This window comes from Pleurodeles waltl, unplaced genomic scaffold (assembly GCF_031143425.1).
Source record: "Pleurodeles waltl isolate 20211129_DDA unplaced genomic scaffold, aPleWal1.hap1.20221129 scaffold_105, whole genome shotgun sequence".
Taxonomy (NCBI): domain Eukaryota; kingdom Metazoa; phylum Chordata; class Amphibia; order Caudata; family Salamandridae; genus Pleurodeles; species Pleurodeles waltl.
Genome location: NW_027149813.1, coordinates 702,530 through 717,736, shown reverse-complemented (window position 1 = coordinate 717,736; position 15,207 = coordinate 702,530). Strand labels below are relative to the sequence as shown.

Here is a 15,207-nt window from a genome sequence, read left to right as displayed (position 1 = left end):
CTGTTGAACACTGTAATACATGGGGCACGGTATTTGCCACACTCTATACAACGGCACACAGTACACCGACGCTAGCCAACCTACCGGAAGTGCTTAAACAAATTCAAGATGAATACTGGGCTGCCCCAGCCCTAGATTTGGGAATGCAACTGATGCGCAACTTGGCCACAGTCTCTTCAATTATCCTAAGTAACCTTAAAGGGGAAGCAGTTGCACTTGAAGTGCGCATGCGTCTTCGTGACGTTCCACAACAAGATCAGGAGCGAGAACTGCCTAAAATAATAGAGGAAACATATTCCAGTATCGGTCGAGATAGCCTTGGGGCTAGACCACAAAAACCTCAATTTCAGGGTAAAATTCATAAAGACAGTACTAAACAACAACCTGAGGGTAATAGGAAACGCTAGGAGAAAAAACAACAAACGCCTAAAAAAGAAAGGGGAGAATCTCCACGCACAGAGACCCCACAGAATAGGTATAATCTCAGAAATAGAGAAAATATAAAAACTCCTGATAGATACCAATATACTGATACACGCCAATCTTGTTCCTTTCAGGACTCATCAGAAAAGAGAAATGAAAGAGGTGGGTGATCAGAGCGGAGAACAGAGTACGTGAAACCGAGACAGGAATCACAACGCTCTTCGGAGGTTTCTGTTAAGAAGGAAGAGAAACCAGTACAACAAAAACAATTTAAAAAGAAAAAAGTGGCAGCTGTCTCAGTTAGACATGCCACTCAGGAAGAGGGTTCTCTTGAAAAACAAGAAATGGGCACTAGCACTGCTAGACAGCGCGGCAGAGGTCACAATAGTTCACCAGAATCTTCTAGAGAATCTGGAGGTGAAAGCAACTGATGACTTTATACAAGTAGAACAGCGGATATGCGTGTCTCAGAACCCGATAGGGTGTATAGAGTAACTCTACAATTAGAAGGAGACATTGAACGCACCATACTGTCACGGTTTCGGGCGGGTCTGATGAGGACTTTGGTTGGGACATCCCTTGAGGTCACCGAATATCCTAAAGAGGTAGTACACTGGGGCAGAGGAGCAGCTAAAGGCATACACGGAAAGGACAGCTATGGATAGGCACAGGAAACAGGAAAGTAAAAACAGAGCAACCCTTGTGTGATCAAACAGGAAACGGATTACCAGTGGACAAACACGCTGGGGTTGTACACAGAGTAAGGCGCAGAACCTCCCACAGTGACAGGGAATCTCAATGCCTCTGTGCAGTTTGCTCTTACAGATAGTCACCCTGCCAGCCCCATAGAAAGGAGGCAGCAGAAGTGATTCTGTCTCTGGACCCTAGAGCACAAACAAGGATAGTACTTACATACACAGGACACGCTCTTGTGGGTCCAGCTGGAAACACAGTGGCGATTCCTGAGAAAACAGCAATAGCACACTGTCACTGTTAGGCACGAAATACAACGTATAACACTGGACAAGGATGGGGGCTGGAATTGCCTCCTGGAAACCAGGAGCCAACCCCAGTACACAGGAGGATACGTATACACTGGTGAAGACTGATAGAACACTTACCGGACACAAAGAACCAAGAAGAAACAGAAGGGAACAAACAAAGAGGCAGAGGCAAGAACTAGGAACAGGCTGAAGCAAAGGCGGGTCTAGGACTTGAAAACAGGGCGCAAACTTCTGGCTGGGACAGACAGAGACAGGACTGGGAAACTGAGAACAGGCTCTGGCTGGAACAGGCAAGGACAGGACTGGAATACAAGGAGTAGGAAATGAGCAGTAAACAGGACTGGGAAACAGAGAGAAGGTTCAGGCTGAAACAAGGCAGGAGCAGGGCAGAGAAACAGGGAGCAGGCTTTTGAAGAAACAAACAGATACAAGGTTAAGAGATAGGGAGCAGACTCTGGCTGGAACAATCAGGAGCAGGGCAGAGAAACAGGAAACAGGATCAGGCTGGAACAGAACAGGAACAAAACTGGAACACCATCCAACAAGGGGTCTGTAACACAAAGGAATTGAAGTCCAATTCACGACAAGGATCTTGAGGAAATGGCTGCTTATAAGCAGTTCCAAGCTGGGCTGCACAGGAGAGGTTTCAGGTGTGTGTGGTTTCGGACACTTGCAAGTCCTGGAGGAGAGGATCCAGTGAAAAGGAGCAACTGGACTTCTCCCATTGAAAACAATGGGAAACAGAATCCGGGTTTTCCTGACTACCAAGCTGTGCATTATGGAATTTGCAGTCCCAAGAAGCAAATGTAGTCCTACACAAGTGTACCATGGAGAAAAGAGAAACAAACAGGAGTCAGCAAGGGACTCTAAATAGGTGTTCAAGGTGATTCCCAGGCTTCTGACAGTCCCCTTACAGCGCCCCCTGGAAATGGGACGACCGAGTCGTAACACAGACACGCAATCTTTTGGGACCGTGTAGTGAAAATATATGACAGTTTGTTGGCCGAACAAGATTGGCCACCTGATTTTGTCCGCACCTGCCCATATGGAGAGGAAGTTATTAGACCTTCCTCCTCGCCACTTGTTCCAGAGGAACTCGCTGAGTCCTATACTCTAGAATGGGCTCTAGCACAAGCACATGCGTTATATAGAAATCACGTAGGATGGGATAGGGATTCTCCATACCATGTAATTCCCATCAAAGGTGAACCTCAGCCACAACCACGGTAGCCAATAAAACATGAAGCAAGGGCACCGGTGAGAGAAATACTTAGGCAATTAGAATACCAGGGGGTGATTGAATCCTTTGTCTCACCAATGAATAACCCCTTATTCCCTGTAGCTAAATCAGACCATTCATACAGAATAGTCTTAGACTACAGACATTTAAACGGGCATACACGTACATATGCTATACAAAACTCTCATAGCACTGCACTAATGAGCAACATTTTGCGGAAACAATATAAAACGACTTTGGATATCTCAAATGGATTCTTCTGCAAGAATATAGCGCCTGAAAGCAGAGACTCAACAAGTTTTAGCACACTAGGCTCTCAAAAAAAATTCTGTTGTTTGCCTCAGGTGTATGAGGACAGCCCAGGACTGTTTGCAGCTCGTGTGACTGATATTTTACACAAGATAGACCCTGAAGCTTTGTCATATGTGGACGATATATATCTCACGGATGACAAGTTACTACAACATTTAAGACGGGTAGCCCGCATTGTAGTAGGGTTTGCCGAAATCAGCTACAAATTTAACTTAAAAAAAACAAAAATTGCCTTCCTCAGCATCCTGTTCCAGGGATATGAGCTGTCGAATAAAGGGAAGAGCCTAGCGCCACAATTTTTAGAAAAATGTGCACAATTGCAACCACCAAATACGATAAAAAAACTACAATCATTGTTGGGCTTTCTAAATTTTGGCAGAACATACATTCCTGATTATGCTACACGCATAAAACTTTTATATGAGTTAATACGTCCTGATTTTTCAAGCAAATTCTGGACAATTGAGCATACACATACTCTTCGAGAGTTACAGGCAGATATGCTAGCAGCAAAACATTTACACACACGGGACAATAAGACACATTTGGTCATCAGGGTAATAGCTGGGGCCATCGGTTTTACTTATGTCACATTTAATGAAGGTGCAACAGTCCCGAAATCACACCTGTATTCCGCTGCAGAACAACGCTTTGCACCCACAGAGAAAATTCTCACTGCTGTACAGATGGCTGTTATTAAAGAAAGACCTCTTTGTAGGAAAGTACCATCTTGCCTGGCATGTTACCCCCATTTTTCACTGTATATATGTTGTTTTAGTTGTATGTGTCACTGGGACCCTGGTAACCCAGGGCCCCAGTGCTCATAAGTGTGCCTGAATGTGTTACCTGTGTAGTGACTAACTGTCTCACTGAGGCTCTGCTAACCAGAACCTCAGTGGTTATGCTCTCTCATTTCTTTCCAAATTGTCACTGACAGGCTAGTGACCATTTTTACCAATTTACATTGGCTTACTGGAACACCCTTATAATTCCCTAGTATATGGTACTGAGGTACCCAGGGTATTGGGGTTCCAGGAGATCCCTATGGGCTGCAGCATTTCTTTTGCCACCCATAGGGAGCTCTGACAATTCTTACACAGGCCTGCCACTGCAGCCTGAGTGAAATAACGTCCACGTTATTTCACAGCCATTTTACACTGCACTTAAGTAACTTATAAGTCACCTATATGTCTAACCTTTACCTGGTAAAGGTTAGGTGCAAAGTTACTTAGTGTGAGGGCACCCTGGCACTAGCCAAGGTGCCCCCACATTGTTCAGAGCCAATTCCCTGAACTTTGTGAGTGCGGGGACACCATTACACGCGTGCACTACATATAGGTCACTACCTATATGTAGCTTCACAATGGTAACTCCGAATATGGCCATGTAACATGTCTATGATCATGGAATTGCCCCCTCTATGCCATCCTGGCATAGTTGGCACAATCCCATGATCCCAGTGGTCTGTAGCACAGACCCTGGTACTGCCAAACTGCCCTTCCTGGGGTTTCACTGCAGCTGCTGCTGCTGCCAACCCCTCAGACAGGCAGCTGCCCTCCTGGGGTCCAGCCAGGCCTGGCCCAGGATGGCAGAACAAAGAACTTCCTCTGAGAGAGGGTGTGACACCCTCTCCCTTTGGAAAATGGTGTGAAGGCAGGGGAGGAGTAGCCTCCCCCAGCCTCTGGAAATGCTTTGTTGGGCACAGAGGTGCCCAATTCTGCATAAGCCAGTCTACACCGGTTCAGGGGACCCCTTAGCCCTGCTCTGGCGCGAAACTGGACAAAGGAAAGGAGAGTGACCACTCCCCTGACCTGCACCTCCCCTGGGAGGTGTCCAGAGCTCCTCCAGTGTGCTCCAGACCTCTGCCATCTTGGAAACAGAGGTGCTGCTGGCACACTGGACTGCTCTGAGTGGCCAGTGCCACCAGGTGACGTCAGAGACTCCTTGTGATAGGCTCCTTCAGGTGTTGCTAGCCTATCCTCTCTCCTAGGTAGCCAAACCCTCTTTTCTGGCTATTTAGGGTCTCTGTCTCTGGGGAAACTTTAGATAACGAATGCAAGAGCTCATCCGAGTTCCTCTGCATCTCTCTCTTCACCTTCTGATAAGGAATCGACTGCTGACCGCGCTGGAAGCCTGCAAACCTGCAACATAGTAGCAAAGACGACTACTGCAACTCTGTAACGCTGATCCTGCCGCCTTCTCGACTGTTTTCCTGCTTGTGCATGCTGTGGGGGTAGCCTGCCTCCTCTCTGCACCAGAAGCTCCGAAGAAATCTCCCGTGGGTCGACGGAATCTTCCCCCTGCAACCGCAGGCACCAAAAAGCTGCATTACCGGTCCCTTGGGTCTCCTCTCAGCACGACGAGCGAGGTCCCTCGAATCCAGCGACTCTGTCCAAGTGACCCCCACAGTCCAGTGACTCTTCAGTCCAAGTTTGGTGGAGGTAAGTCCTTGCCTCACCTCGCTGGGCTGCATTGCTGGGAACCGTGACTTTGCAGCTACTCCGGCCCCTGTGCACTTCCGGTGGAAATCCTTTGTGCACAGCCAAGCCTGGGTCCACGGCACTCTAACCTGTATTGCACGACTTTCTAAGTTGGTCTCCGGCGACGTGAGACTCCTTTGTGCAACTTCGGTGAGCACCGTTTCACGCATCCTCGTAGTGCCTGTTTCTGGCACTTTTCTGGATGCTACCTGCTTCAGTGAGGGCTCTTTATCTTGCTCGACGTCCCCTCTCTCTTCAGGTCCAATTTGCGACCTCCTGGTCCCTCCTGGGCCCCAGCAGCGTCCAAAAACGCTACACGCACGATTTGCAACTAGCAAGGCTTGTTGGCATCCTTTCGGCGGGAAAACACTTCTGCACGACTCTCCAAGGCGAGAGGGATCCGTCCACCAAAGGGGAAGTCACTAGCCATTTTCGTTCCTGCAGAAACCTCAGCTTCTTCTGTCCAGTAGAAGCTTCTTTGCACCCGCAGCTGGCATTTCCTGGGCATCTGCCCATCTCCGACTTGCTTGTGACTTTTGGACTTGGTCCCCTTGTTCCACAGGTACCCTAGATTGGAAATCCACAGTTGTTGCATTGCTGGTTTGTGGCTTTCCTGCATTATTCCTCTAACACGACTTATTTGTCCTTAGGGGAACTTTAGTGCACTTTGCACTCACTTTTCAGGGTCTTGGGGAGCGTTATTTTTCTAACTCTCACTATTTTCTAATAGTCCCAGCGACCCTCTACAAGGTCACATAGGTTTGGGGTCCATTCGTGGTTCGCATTCCACTTTTGGAGTATATGGTTTGTGTTGCCCCTATCCCTATGTTTCCCCATTGCATCCTATTGTAACTATACATTGTTTACACTGTTTTCTAAGACTATACTGCATATTTTTGCTATTGTGTATATATATCTTGTGTATATTTCCTATCCTCTCACTGAGGGTACACTCTAAGATACTTTGGCATATTGTCATAAAAATAAAGTACCTTTATTTTTAGTATAACTGTGTATTGTGTTTTCTTATGATATTGTGCATATGACACTAAGTGGTACTGTAGTAGCTTCACACGTCTCCTAGTTCAGCCTAAGCTGCTCTGCTAAGCTACCATTATCTATCAGCCTAAGCTGCTAGACACCCTATACACTAATAAGGGATAACTGGGCCTGGTGCAAGGTGCAAGTACCCCTTGGTACCCACTACAAGCCAGTCCAGCCTCCTACACTCGGTTGCGAACTTGGCTTGCTATCTGAAGGGAGTTCCAGTCCCCTTGATTAAACACACGTTCCAGGTGCTTTCAAACGGCAGCTACGTCCTCCTCAATAGTGAAGACTTTTGTGGCATGCAGGCTGGAATAGTTTACATTGTTTCGGTCACTAAGGTCGTTACATGCTGCGGGACCGTGTTGTTTTTCGCCCGACTAAATTTAGGGAGGTAGCAGATATTTGGCCTCACATTGCTACTTCCAAAGTGAATTTTAACAAGTTAAGTAGACTGAAGGCTTTATTGTTTCAGAAGCATGTGACCCTCACATCTGCACGGGAGACCTAAGCACTTCAGGTGGCAAGGTCATTGTAGGAAAGTACCATCTTGCCTGGCATGTTACCCCCATTTTTCACTGTATATATGTTGTTTTAGTTGTATGTGTCACTGGGACCCTGGTAACCCAGGGCCCCAGTGCTCATAAGTGTGCCTGTATGTGTTACCTGTGTAGTGACTAACTGTCTCACTGAGGCTCTGCTGATCAGAACCTCAGTGGTTATGCTCTCTCATTTCTTTCCAAATTGTCACTGACAGGCTAGTGACCATTTTTACCAATTTACATTGGCTTACTGGAACACCCTTATAATCCCCTAGTATATGGTACTGAGGTACCCAGGGTATTGGGGTTCCAGGAGATCCCTATGGGCTGCAGCATTTCTTTTGCCACCCATAGGGAGCTCTGACAATTCTTACACAGGCCTGCCACTGCAGCCTGAGTGAAATAACGTCCACGTTATTTCACAGCCATTTTACACTGCACTTAAGTAACTTATAAGTCACCTATATGTCTAACCTTTACCTGGTAAAGGTTAGGTGCAAAGTTACTTAGTGTGAGGGCACCCTGGCACTAGCCAAGGTGCCCCCACATTGTTCAGAGCCAATTCACTGAACTTTGTGAGTGCGGGGACACCATTACACGCCTGCACTACATATAGGTCACTACCTATATGTAGCTTCACCATGGTAACTCCGAATATGGCCATGTAACATGTCTAGGATCATGGAATTGCCCCCTCTATGCCATCCTGGCATTGTTGGTACAATTCCATGATCCCAGTGGTCTGTAGCACAGACCCTGGTTCTGCCAGACTGCCCTTCCTGGGGTTTCTCTGCAGCTGCTGCTGCTGCCAACCCCTCAGACAGGCATCTGCCCTCCTGGGGTCCAGCCAGGCCTGGCCCAGGATGGCAGAACAAAGAACTTCCTCTGAGAGAGGGTGTGACACCCTCTCCCTTTGGAAAATGGTGTGAAGGCAGGGGAGGTGTAGCCTCCCCCAGCCTCTGGAAATGCTTTGTTGGGCACAGAGGTGCCCAATTCTGCATAAGCCAGTCTACACCGGTTCAGGGACCCCTTAGCCCCTGCTCTGGCGCGAAACTGGACAAAGGAAAGGGGAGTGACCACTCCCCTGACCTGCACCTCCCCTGGGAGGTGTCCAGAGCTCCTCCAGTGTGCTCCAGACCTCTGCCATCTTGGAAACAGAGGTGCTGCTGGCACACTGGACTGCTCTGAGTGGCCAGTGCCACCAGGTGACGTCAGAGACTCCTTGTGATAGGCTCCTTCAGGTGTTAGTAGCCTTTCCTCTCTCCTAGGTAGCCAAACCCTCTTTTCTGGCTATTTAGGGTCTCTGTCTCTGGGGAAACTTTAGATAACGAATGCATGAGCTCAGCCGAGTTCCTCTGCATCTCCCTCTTCACCTTCTGATAAGGAATCGACCGCTGACCGCGCTGGAAGCCTGCAAAACTGCAACATAGTAGCAAAGACGACTACTGCAACTCTGTAACGCTGATCCTGCCGCCTTCTCGACTGTTTTCCTGCTTGTGCATGCTGTGGGGGTAGCCTGCCTCCTCTCTGCACCAGAAGCTCCGAAGAAATCTCCCGTGGGTCGACGGAATCGTCCCCCTGCAACCGCAGGCACCAAAAAGCTGCATCTCCGGTCCCTTGGGTCTCCTCTCAGCACGACGAGCGAGGTCCCTCGAATCCAGTGACACCGTCCAAGTGACCCCCACAGTCCAGTGACTCTTCAGCCCAAGTTTGGTGGAGGTAAGTCCTTGCCTCACCTCGCTGGGCTGCATTGCTGGGAACCGCGACTTTGCAAGCTTCTCCGGCCCCTGTGCACTTCCGGCGGAAATCCTGTGTGCACAGCCAAGCCTGGGTCCACGGCACTCTAACCTGCATTGCACGACTTTCTAAGTTGGTCTCCGGCGACGTGGGACTCCTTTGTGCAACTTCGGCGAGCACCGTTTCACGCATCCTCGTAGTGCCTGTTTCTGGCACTTCTCCGGGTGCTACCTGCTTCAGTGAGGGCTCCTTGTCTTGCTCGACGTCCCCTCTCTCTGCAGGTCCAATTTGCGACCTCCTGGTCCCTCCTGGGCCCCAGCAGCGTCCAAAAACGCCAAACGCACGATTTGCGTGTAGCAAGGCTTGTTGGCGTCCATCCGGCGGGAAAACACTTCTGCACGACTCTCCAAGGCGTGGGGGATCCATCCTCCAAAGGGGAAGTCTCTAGCCCTTGTCGTTCCTGCAGTATTCACAGTTCTTCAGCCTAGTAAGAGCTTCTTTGCACCAACCGCTGGCATTTCTTGGGCATCTGCCCATCTCCGAGCTGTTTGTGACTTTTGGACTTGGTCCCCTTGTTCCACAGGTACCTTCAGACAGGAATCCATCGTTGTTGCAGTGCTGATTTGTGTTTTCCTTGCATTCTCCCTCTAACACGACTATTTTGTCCTTAGGGGAACTTTGGTGCACTTTGCACTCACTTTTCAGGGTCTTGGGGAGGGTTATTTTTCTAACTCTCACTATTTTCTAATAGTCCCAGCGACCCTCTACAAGGTCACATAGGTTTGGGGTCCATTCGTGGTTCACATTCCACTTTTGGAGTATATGGTTTGTGTTGCCCCTATCCCTATGTTTCCCCATTGCATCCTATTGTAACTATACATTGTTTGCACTGTTTTCTAAGACTATACTGCATATTTTTGCTATTGTGTATATATATCTTGTGTATATTTCCTATCCTCTTACTGAGGGTACACTCTAAGATACTTAGGCATATTGTCATAAAAATAAAGTACCTTTATTTTTAGTATAACTGTGTATTGTGTTTTCTTATGATATTGTGCATATGACACTAAGTGGTACTGTAGTAGCTTCACACGTCTCCTAGTTCAGCCTAAGCTGCTCTGCTAAGCTACCATTATCTATCAGCCTAAGCTGCTAGACACCCTATACACTAATAAGGGATAACTGGGCCTGGTGCAAGGTGCAAGTACCCCTTGGTACTCACTACAAGCCAGTCCAGCCTCCTACAGTCATCGGCAGAAATACAGTCCCTGTTAAATACGAACTCTCAGAGGCACTTTGGTGAACTCATGGGACGTATATTTAATGTGTCAAGCACGGCTGGATTAGCACATTTTTTCAAAGCTGTTGGTATCGGTTTTGTTCACACCTTTTCCTCTACATTCGGTTTAATACCTTTGGCTATTCATTCAATTTTCAGAAGCATTTTTGGGGAATTTCCAATAACTTTGGCTTTGTTAGCTGGCATTTTGCTGTTGCTGTTGTTTTTCCGCAATGGCTGTCCCGCCGCAACAAGAACAAATGAGGGAGTTCCAATCAGCGCAACTGTGTCGTGAACACATGATGCAGCACTTTGGAGCAACAATCCTGGAACATTTGGGGTGTGACTGGTCTCTGTCATTCAGACCGGTTTTGGATTGTGTGCAGCCCGTGTTTCGGTGCCATTGGTGCTCTTTTGAACATGCACTGGAAGTTTGTCTCTCACAGCAACGCCCCTCAGTGATTGATGCTGATCTGTTGATGTTCTTGTTGAGGGTTCATTACCAGACATGCACGCTGTGGCTGCGTTTGCTCAGAGAAGCTGATTACGAGCTACCCTTCCTGGATGAAGTAACCATAAACTCGTTCATAGGCACTGCACGGGATGCCGCCTTGGTTGACACTGGGGCTATGGAACACACCTGCTCCTTGGTAGTTTTTGGTGTGGATTTACCGGTTTTGTCATCTGCCTAGGTGGAGAATCTCCTGCTTTCCATGACTGATGCTTGATTTGGAACTGTCCTAAATTGACACTTTTCTTTGAATTCGGCTTTTGCCCGCATGCTCATTTTTTAAAATTGCTAAATAGTATGCTTGTGCGTCCTCTTGACTTGTTAAAATTTAGTAGGGTTTTGAATATATTTTAGCTTAGGGCATTTTAGCTTAGGCTTAAACCACATTCTACCGACAAGGGGAGGGTGTAGTGTAGCCATTTTTAATATAACTTCATGCACATTAGTTTAACATTCTAGGCCGCTGGGCACTTTGCCCTAGATACATTTTATTGAGCTTCGCACTGTTATTTTCCAATAACCAGTTTTTACGGTCTTGTTTTAAATTATTTTATTGCTCTGTTTAGCTTAGTTCAGCACTGTGTTCTCAAATAATGCATTCTTGATCGCCCTGTGCTTCATTCAAGGATACAGTCAGGTACATTGCCAGTAAACGTGGTAGAAATTTAGTCTCCAGTATTCGTAGAAAGTACACATCCTTACGTAGGGACATTTCTTAGAACATCTGCATGTTAGTTGTAAAAACACTTCCTAGTCCTAGTACACGTCAAGAGGGAGATTCCAGCCAGGAAACTTCAACTAGATGCTGAATTCCCCGTTGCAGATGCTGATGAGATTACAGGCCTTTGCCCAGGTATGAGGGTTGATGTCCTCCCAGGGGAACCTGAAAGGCAGGCTTAGAGCTTCACATGCTGTGCTCGAACTATAACTTAGAGAGAAAATAATCTTGCGGCACTATGATAGCCTTATTCTTGTGCTTCACTCTCATTGTTACTATTTTAATCTTACTGTGTTGTGTAGTTCTGGTTAATGCAGTTCACGCTTTGCTATCTAAAAAGCAATTGTTTTATTAAATCAATCTTTAAAACTTAAACAGCCTTTGTCATTTATATATGAGACCGCACTGTGTATGAGAGAACCGGTTGTGACCTGAGTGACCACGACTTCCCTGGGAAGTACTAAGATGGCATGCGCTCGGCTACCCAATTGTCTCTACCATTTGGGAGAGATGAGGCACTGCTAGTTAGCCGGGCTGTGGCAGGTAATCGATTATGTTTGTATGTGCAGGCATATATTGATGATATGTTTCTACAATGAAGATTATGGTCTTTGGTGTACGGTAGTCACTCCCATGGACTTTTAATTTCTGACTACTTTTGTATTCATAGTCAAAATATTCTTCAAATAATGTGAAAATAAATGTTTTATCACACTACCAAATACACATTTCTAAATAGTTTGAAACAGCAGGAATGACTGATTTTGTTTGCTTTTTATTGCAGACATGGAAAACTGTATGCAGTGCCCTGAGGACCAGTGGCCGAATGCCAAGAAGGTTGGATGCAACAAAAGGGTCATTGTTTTCCTCTCATATAGTGATACACTTGGCATAATTTTGTTCACTGTGGCCATTATCTTCTCTGCTGTCACTGCTGGAGTGCTGGGAATCTTTCTCAGACACCGGGACACCCCAATAGTGAAAGCTAATAACCGTGATCTCAGCTACACACTCCTCACTGCCCTAATTTTGGCTTTTCTATGCTCCCTCCTATTTATTGGACGGCCTGCGACATGGACCTGTCTGATCCAACAAGCTGCATTTGGGATTATTTTTACTGTTGCTGTGTCTTGTGTTTTAGCAAAAACCATCACTGTTGTCATTGCCTTTAATGCCACAAGGCCTGGGAGCAGATTAAGTAGGTGGCTGGGATCCCGAGTGTCCGGCTCTATTGTCCTCTTCTGCACACTAGGAGAAGTGACAATCTGTCTCTCTTGGCTGCTCACAGCTCCACCTCACCCTGGCACTGATACACGATCTGAGACTGGGAAGATGATCCTGCAGTGTGACCAGGGCTCCGTCACTGCCTTCTACAGTGTGATTGGGTACATGGGACTGTTGGCCTCGGCCAGCTTCATTGTGGCCTTCTTAGCCAGGAACCTCCCGGATAAATTCAATGAGGCCAAGCTCATCACATTCAGCATGCTGGTGTTCTGCAGCGTCTGGGTCTCTTTCTTTCCAGCCTATATCAGCACTAAAGGCAAGTACATGGTGGCCGTGGAGATCTTTGCCATCTTAGCGTCTAGTGCTGGACTGCTGGGCTGTATATTCATCCCCAAATGTTACATCATTCTGTTCAGGCAGGATATCAACACCAGAGAACACCTAACTTTACATACTCATTTGTAGTTTCATGTTGGAGCTGAAATTGACCAAATTCAATATTAAACATTAAAATGCTGTATTTCTGGAGGTTTTAAAGCAATGTATCATGCGGTTGTACAACCATTTGACTGCTGGCAGTAAAGCATTAGTACCTCCACTAATAGAAGCTAGTTTTTAAGGATAGCAGCTGTGGATGATTTTGTGTCCTTTCTGTACTTGCAAGCTTCAATGGTTTTATTTGTTTTAATATCATTTTGGTATCTGAGTTTAGTTTGATTTCCACAAATGAGCATCTGCACCATCCCGAAGGAGGGGAATTGTTAAAGATTTCAAAGTTACCAGAAGAGGAGCCCTCTCCACCACATGCATCAAACATATGCAACCCAGACCATGCTCAGCATAGCATCCGTTCAGTGGCGGCTGGTGACATTTGAAAGTGGTGGGGCGTAAAAATTGTGAATGAGTGTCATGTTGCCAGCAATGAAAGTAAGCAAGATGATGGACAAAAAGGAGTTTGGGGAGTTCTTCCCCCCAAGAAAAGTGTGAAAAAAGAGCATCAAATGGAGCATTTCAAAGCACATTTGAGAAGGGGAAATGGTTTATAGGGCAGTTGTGAACATGTAGTCAAAAGTATTTAAACACATTAAAAATTGTCCCTTCTCTCACTGCATTAAATATAGTCAACAGTTACTGCAGTCTCCAAATTGTAAAGTGTGACAAATAGGGTTTTTAGTTATCTCACGTGCACACAGAGCTGTCTGTCTGCCCTACACCTGACTGGTAAAACTGAAAGATCTTCGTGCCATATTGATGATCTCATAACAAGACTGGTCATTGTAGAATGATTCCTGGGCACAGATGCATCCGCGTGATGAGTGACACGAGTGAGGCGCCAATCCCAGGAAACGAGACCCGCCCTCTGTACCCGCTTACAGGACATCTGTTAGAAGTGGGCGAGCCAAGGAAATAACAGGGAGGGCTGAGCCAAGGGTCTGGCTTGTCTCCTGCATGTGCCCAGTTCTGAACATATTTGCTATGTAAATGATGGAACCAGTGCTTAATTTGTAAATAAAAAGGTGCAGTGCCCCAGGCCCTCCTCTTAAACATGCGGCTGCTGCAAGTAAATGTGTGAAAATGGAATACTGAGGCGGTGTAATCCTGAAGCCATCTCGGGGCTCTTCAATCCATATAAATCCCCTCCCTGCCCCTTCAGCTCACTCCTGCAGCTTAATCCCTTTGTGACGATTTTTAATTTTTCCCTTTCTCCGTCTTCTCCTATGTGTCTTGTGCTTGCAGCAAATGCTTGAGGCAGAAGAATAAGCCCCAGCCCTCAAAAATAAGTGTGGTGCTCAGCACCGGAAACAACAAGCACAAATTAAGCACTGGATGGAACAAACATGATGTAAAATATGAAAGTCTCTTCAAAATTCAAAAAGTTTATTTCTCTAAAATATAGAAACTTTAATAAGGCACATAAGACTGCTGGTACTTATTAGAAGGTTAGTTTTGTAAAACTGGTAGTCTGATCTCACACATTTGAGAGTGCTATCAAAAGCAATAATGAAAGAAAAAGATTTCAGGTAAAATAAATATTTACCCATGGTTACACAATTTATGCAGGGAAACTCTAATTTAGCAGCTTTTCTGGGTTCACTTTGTACAAATTAGCCAGGAAACAGACATTTGTTTGTCATCCTTAAGTTAAGATTTAGCTTTTCGCTCAGTTTTTGTCAGCTTTTTAATTTAAATGCAGCACAAACTCAACCCCAAGGCTGGACGATTTATATGAGCACCAGTTATATTACACATGGTGTGAGAAGGTAGCCTCTTTCTAGCCTTGTTACCCCCACTTTTGGCCTGTTTGTGAGTGTATGTCAGGGTGTTTGTCACTGTTTTCACTGTCTCACTGGGATCCTGATAGCCAGGCCTCAGTGCTCATAGTGAAAACACCATGTTTTCAGTATGGTTGTTATGTGTCACTGGGATCCTGCTGGTCAGGACCCCAGTGCTCATAGGTTTGTGGCCTATATGTATGTGTCACTGGGACCCTGTCACACAGGGCCCCAGTGCTCATAGGTGTGCATGTCAATGTTCCCTGTGTGGTGCCTAACTGTCTCACTGAGGCTCTGCTAACCAGAACCTCAGTGGTTATGCTCTCTCATTTCTTTCCAAATTGTCACTGACAGGCTAGTGACCATTTTTACCAATTTACATTGGCTTACTGGAACACCCTTATAATTCCCTAGTAT

The 15,207-nt window shown here is 46.4% G+C and overlaps 1 protein-coding gene across 1 annotated transcript in view; it reads left to right on the top strand.

Moving 5' to 3' along the window:
- The window catches only part of LOC138272160 (vomeronasal type-2 receptor 26-like), a 166,432-nt gene extending 153,432 nt beyond the window's left edge, over positions 1-13,000 (top strand). Inside the window, exon 4 of the mRNA XM_069218866.1 lies at positions 12,078-13,000. Coding sequence (XP_069074967.1) covers positions 12,078-12,982 — 905 coding nt within the window. The 3' untranslated portion in view covers positions 12,983-13,000. The remainder of the gene's footprint in view (positions 1-12,077) is intronic.
- Positions 13,001-15,207: the final 2,207 nt, after the last annotated feature.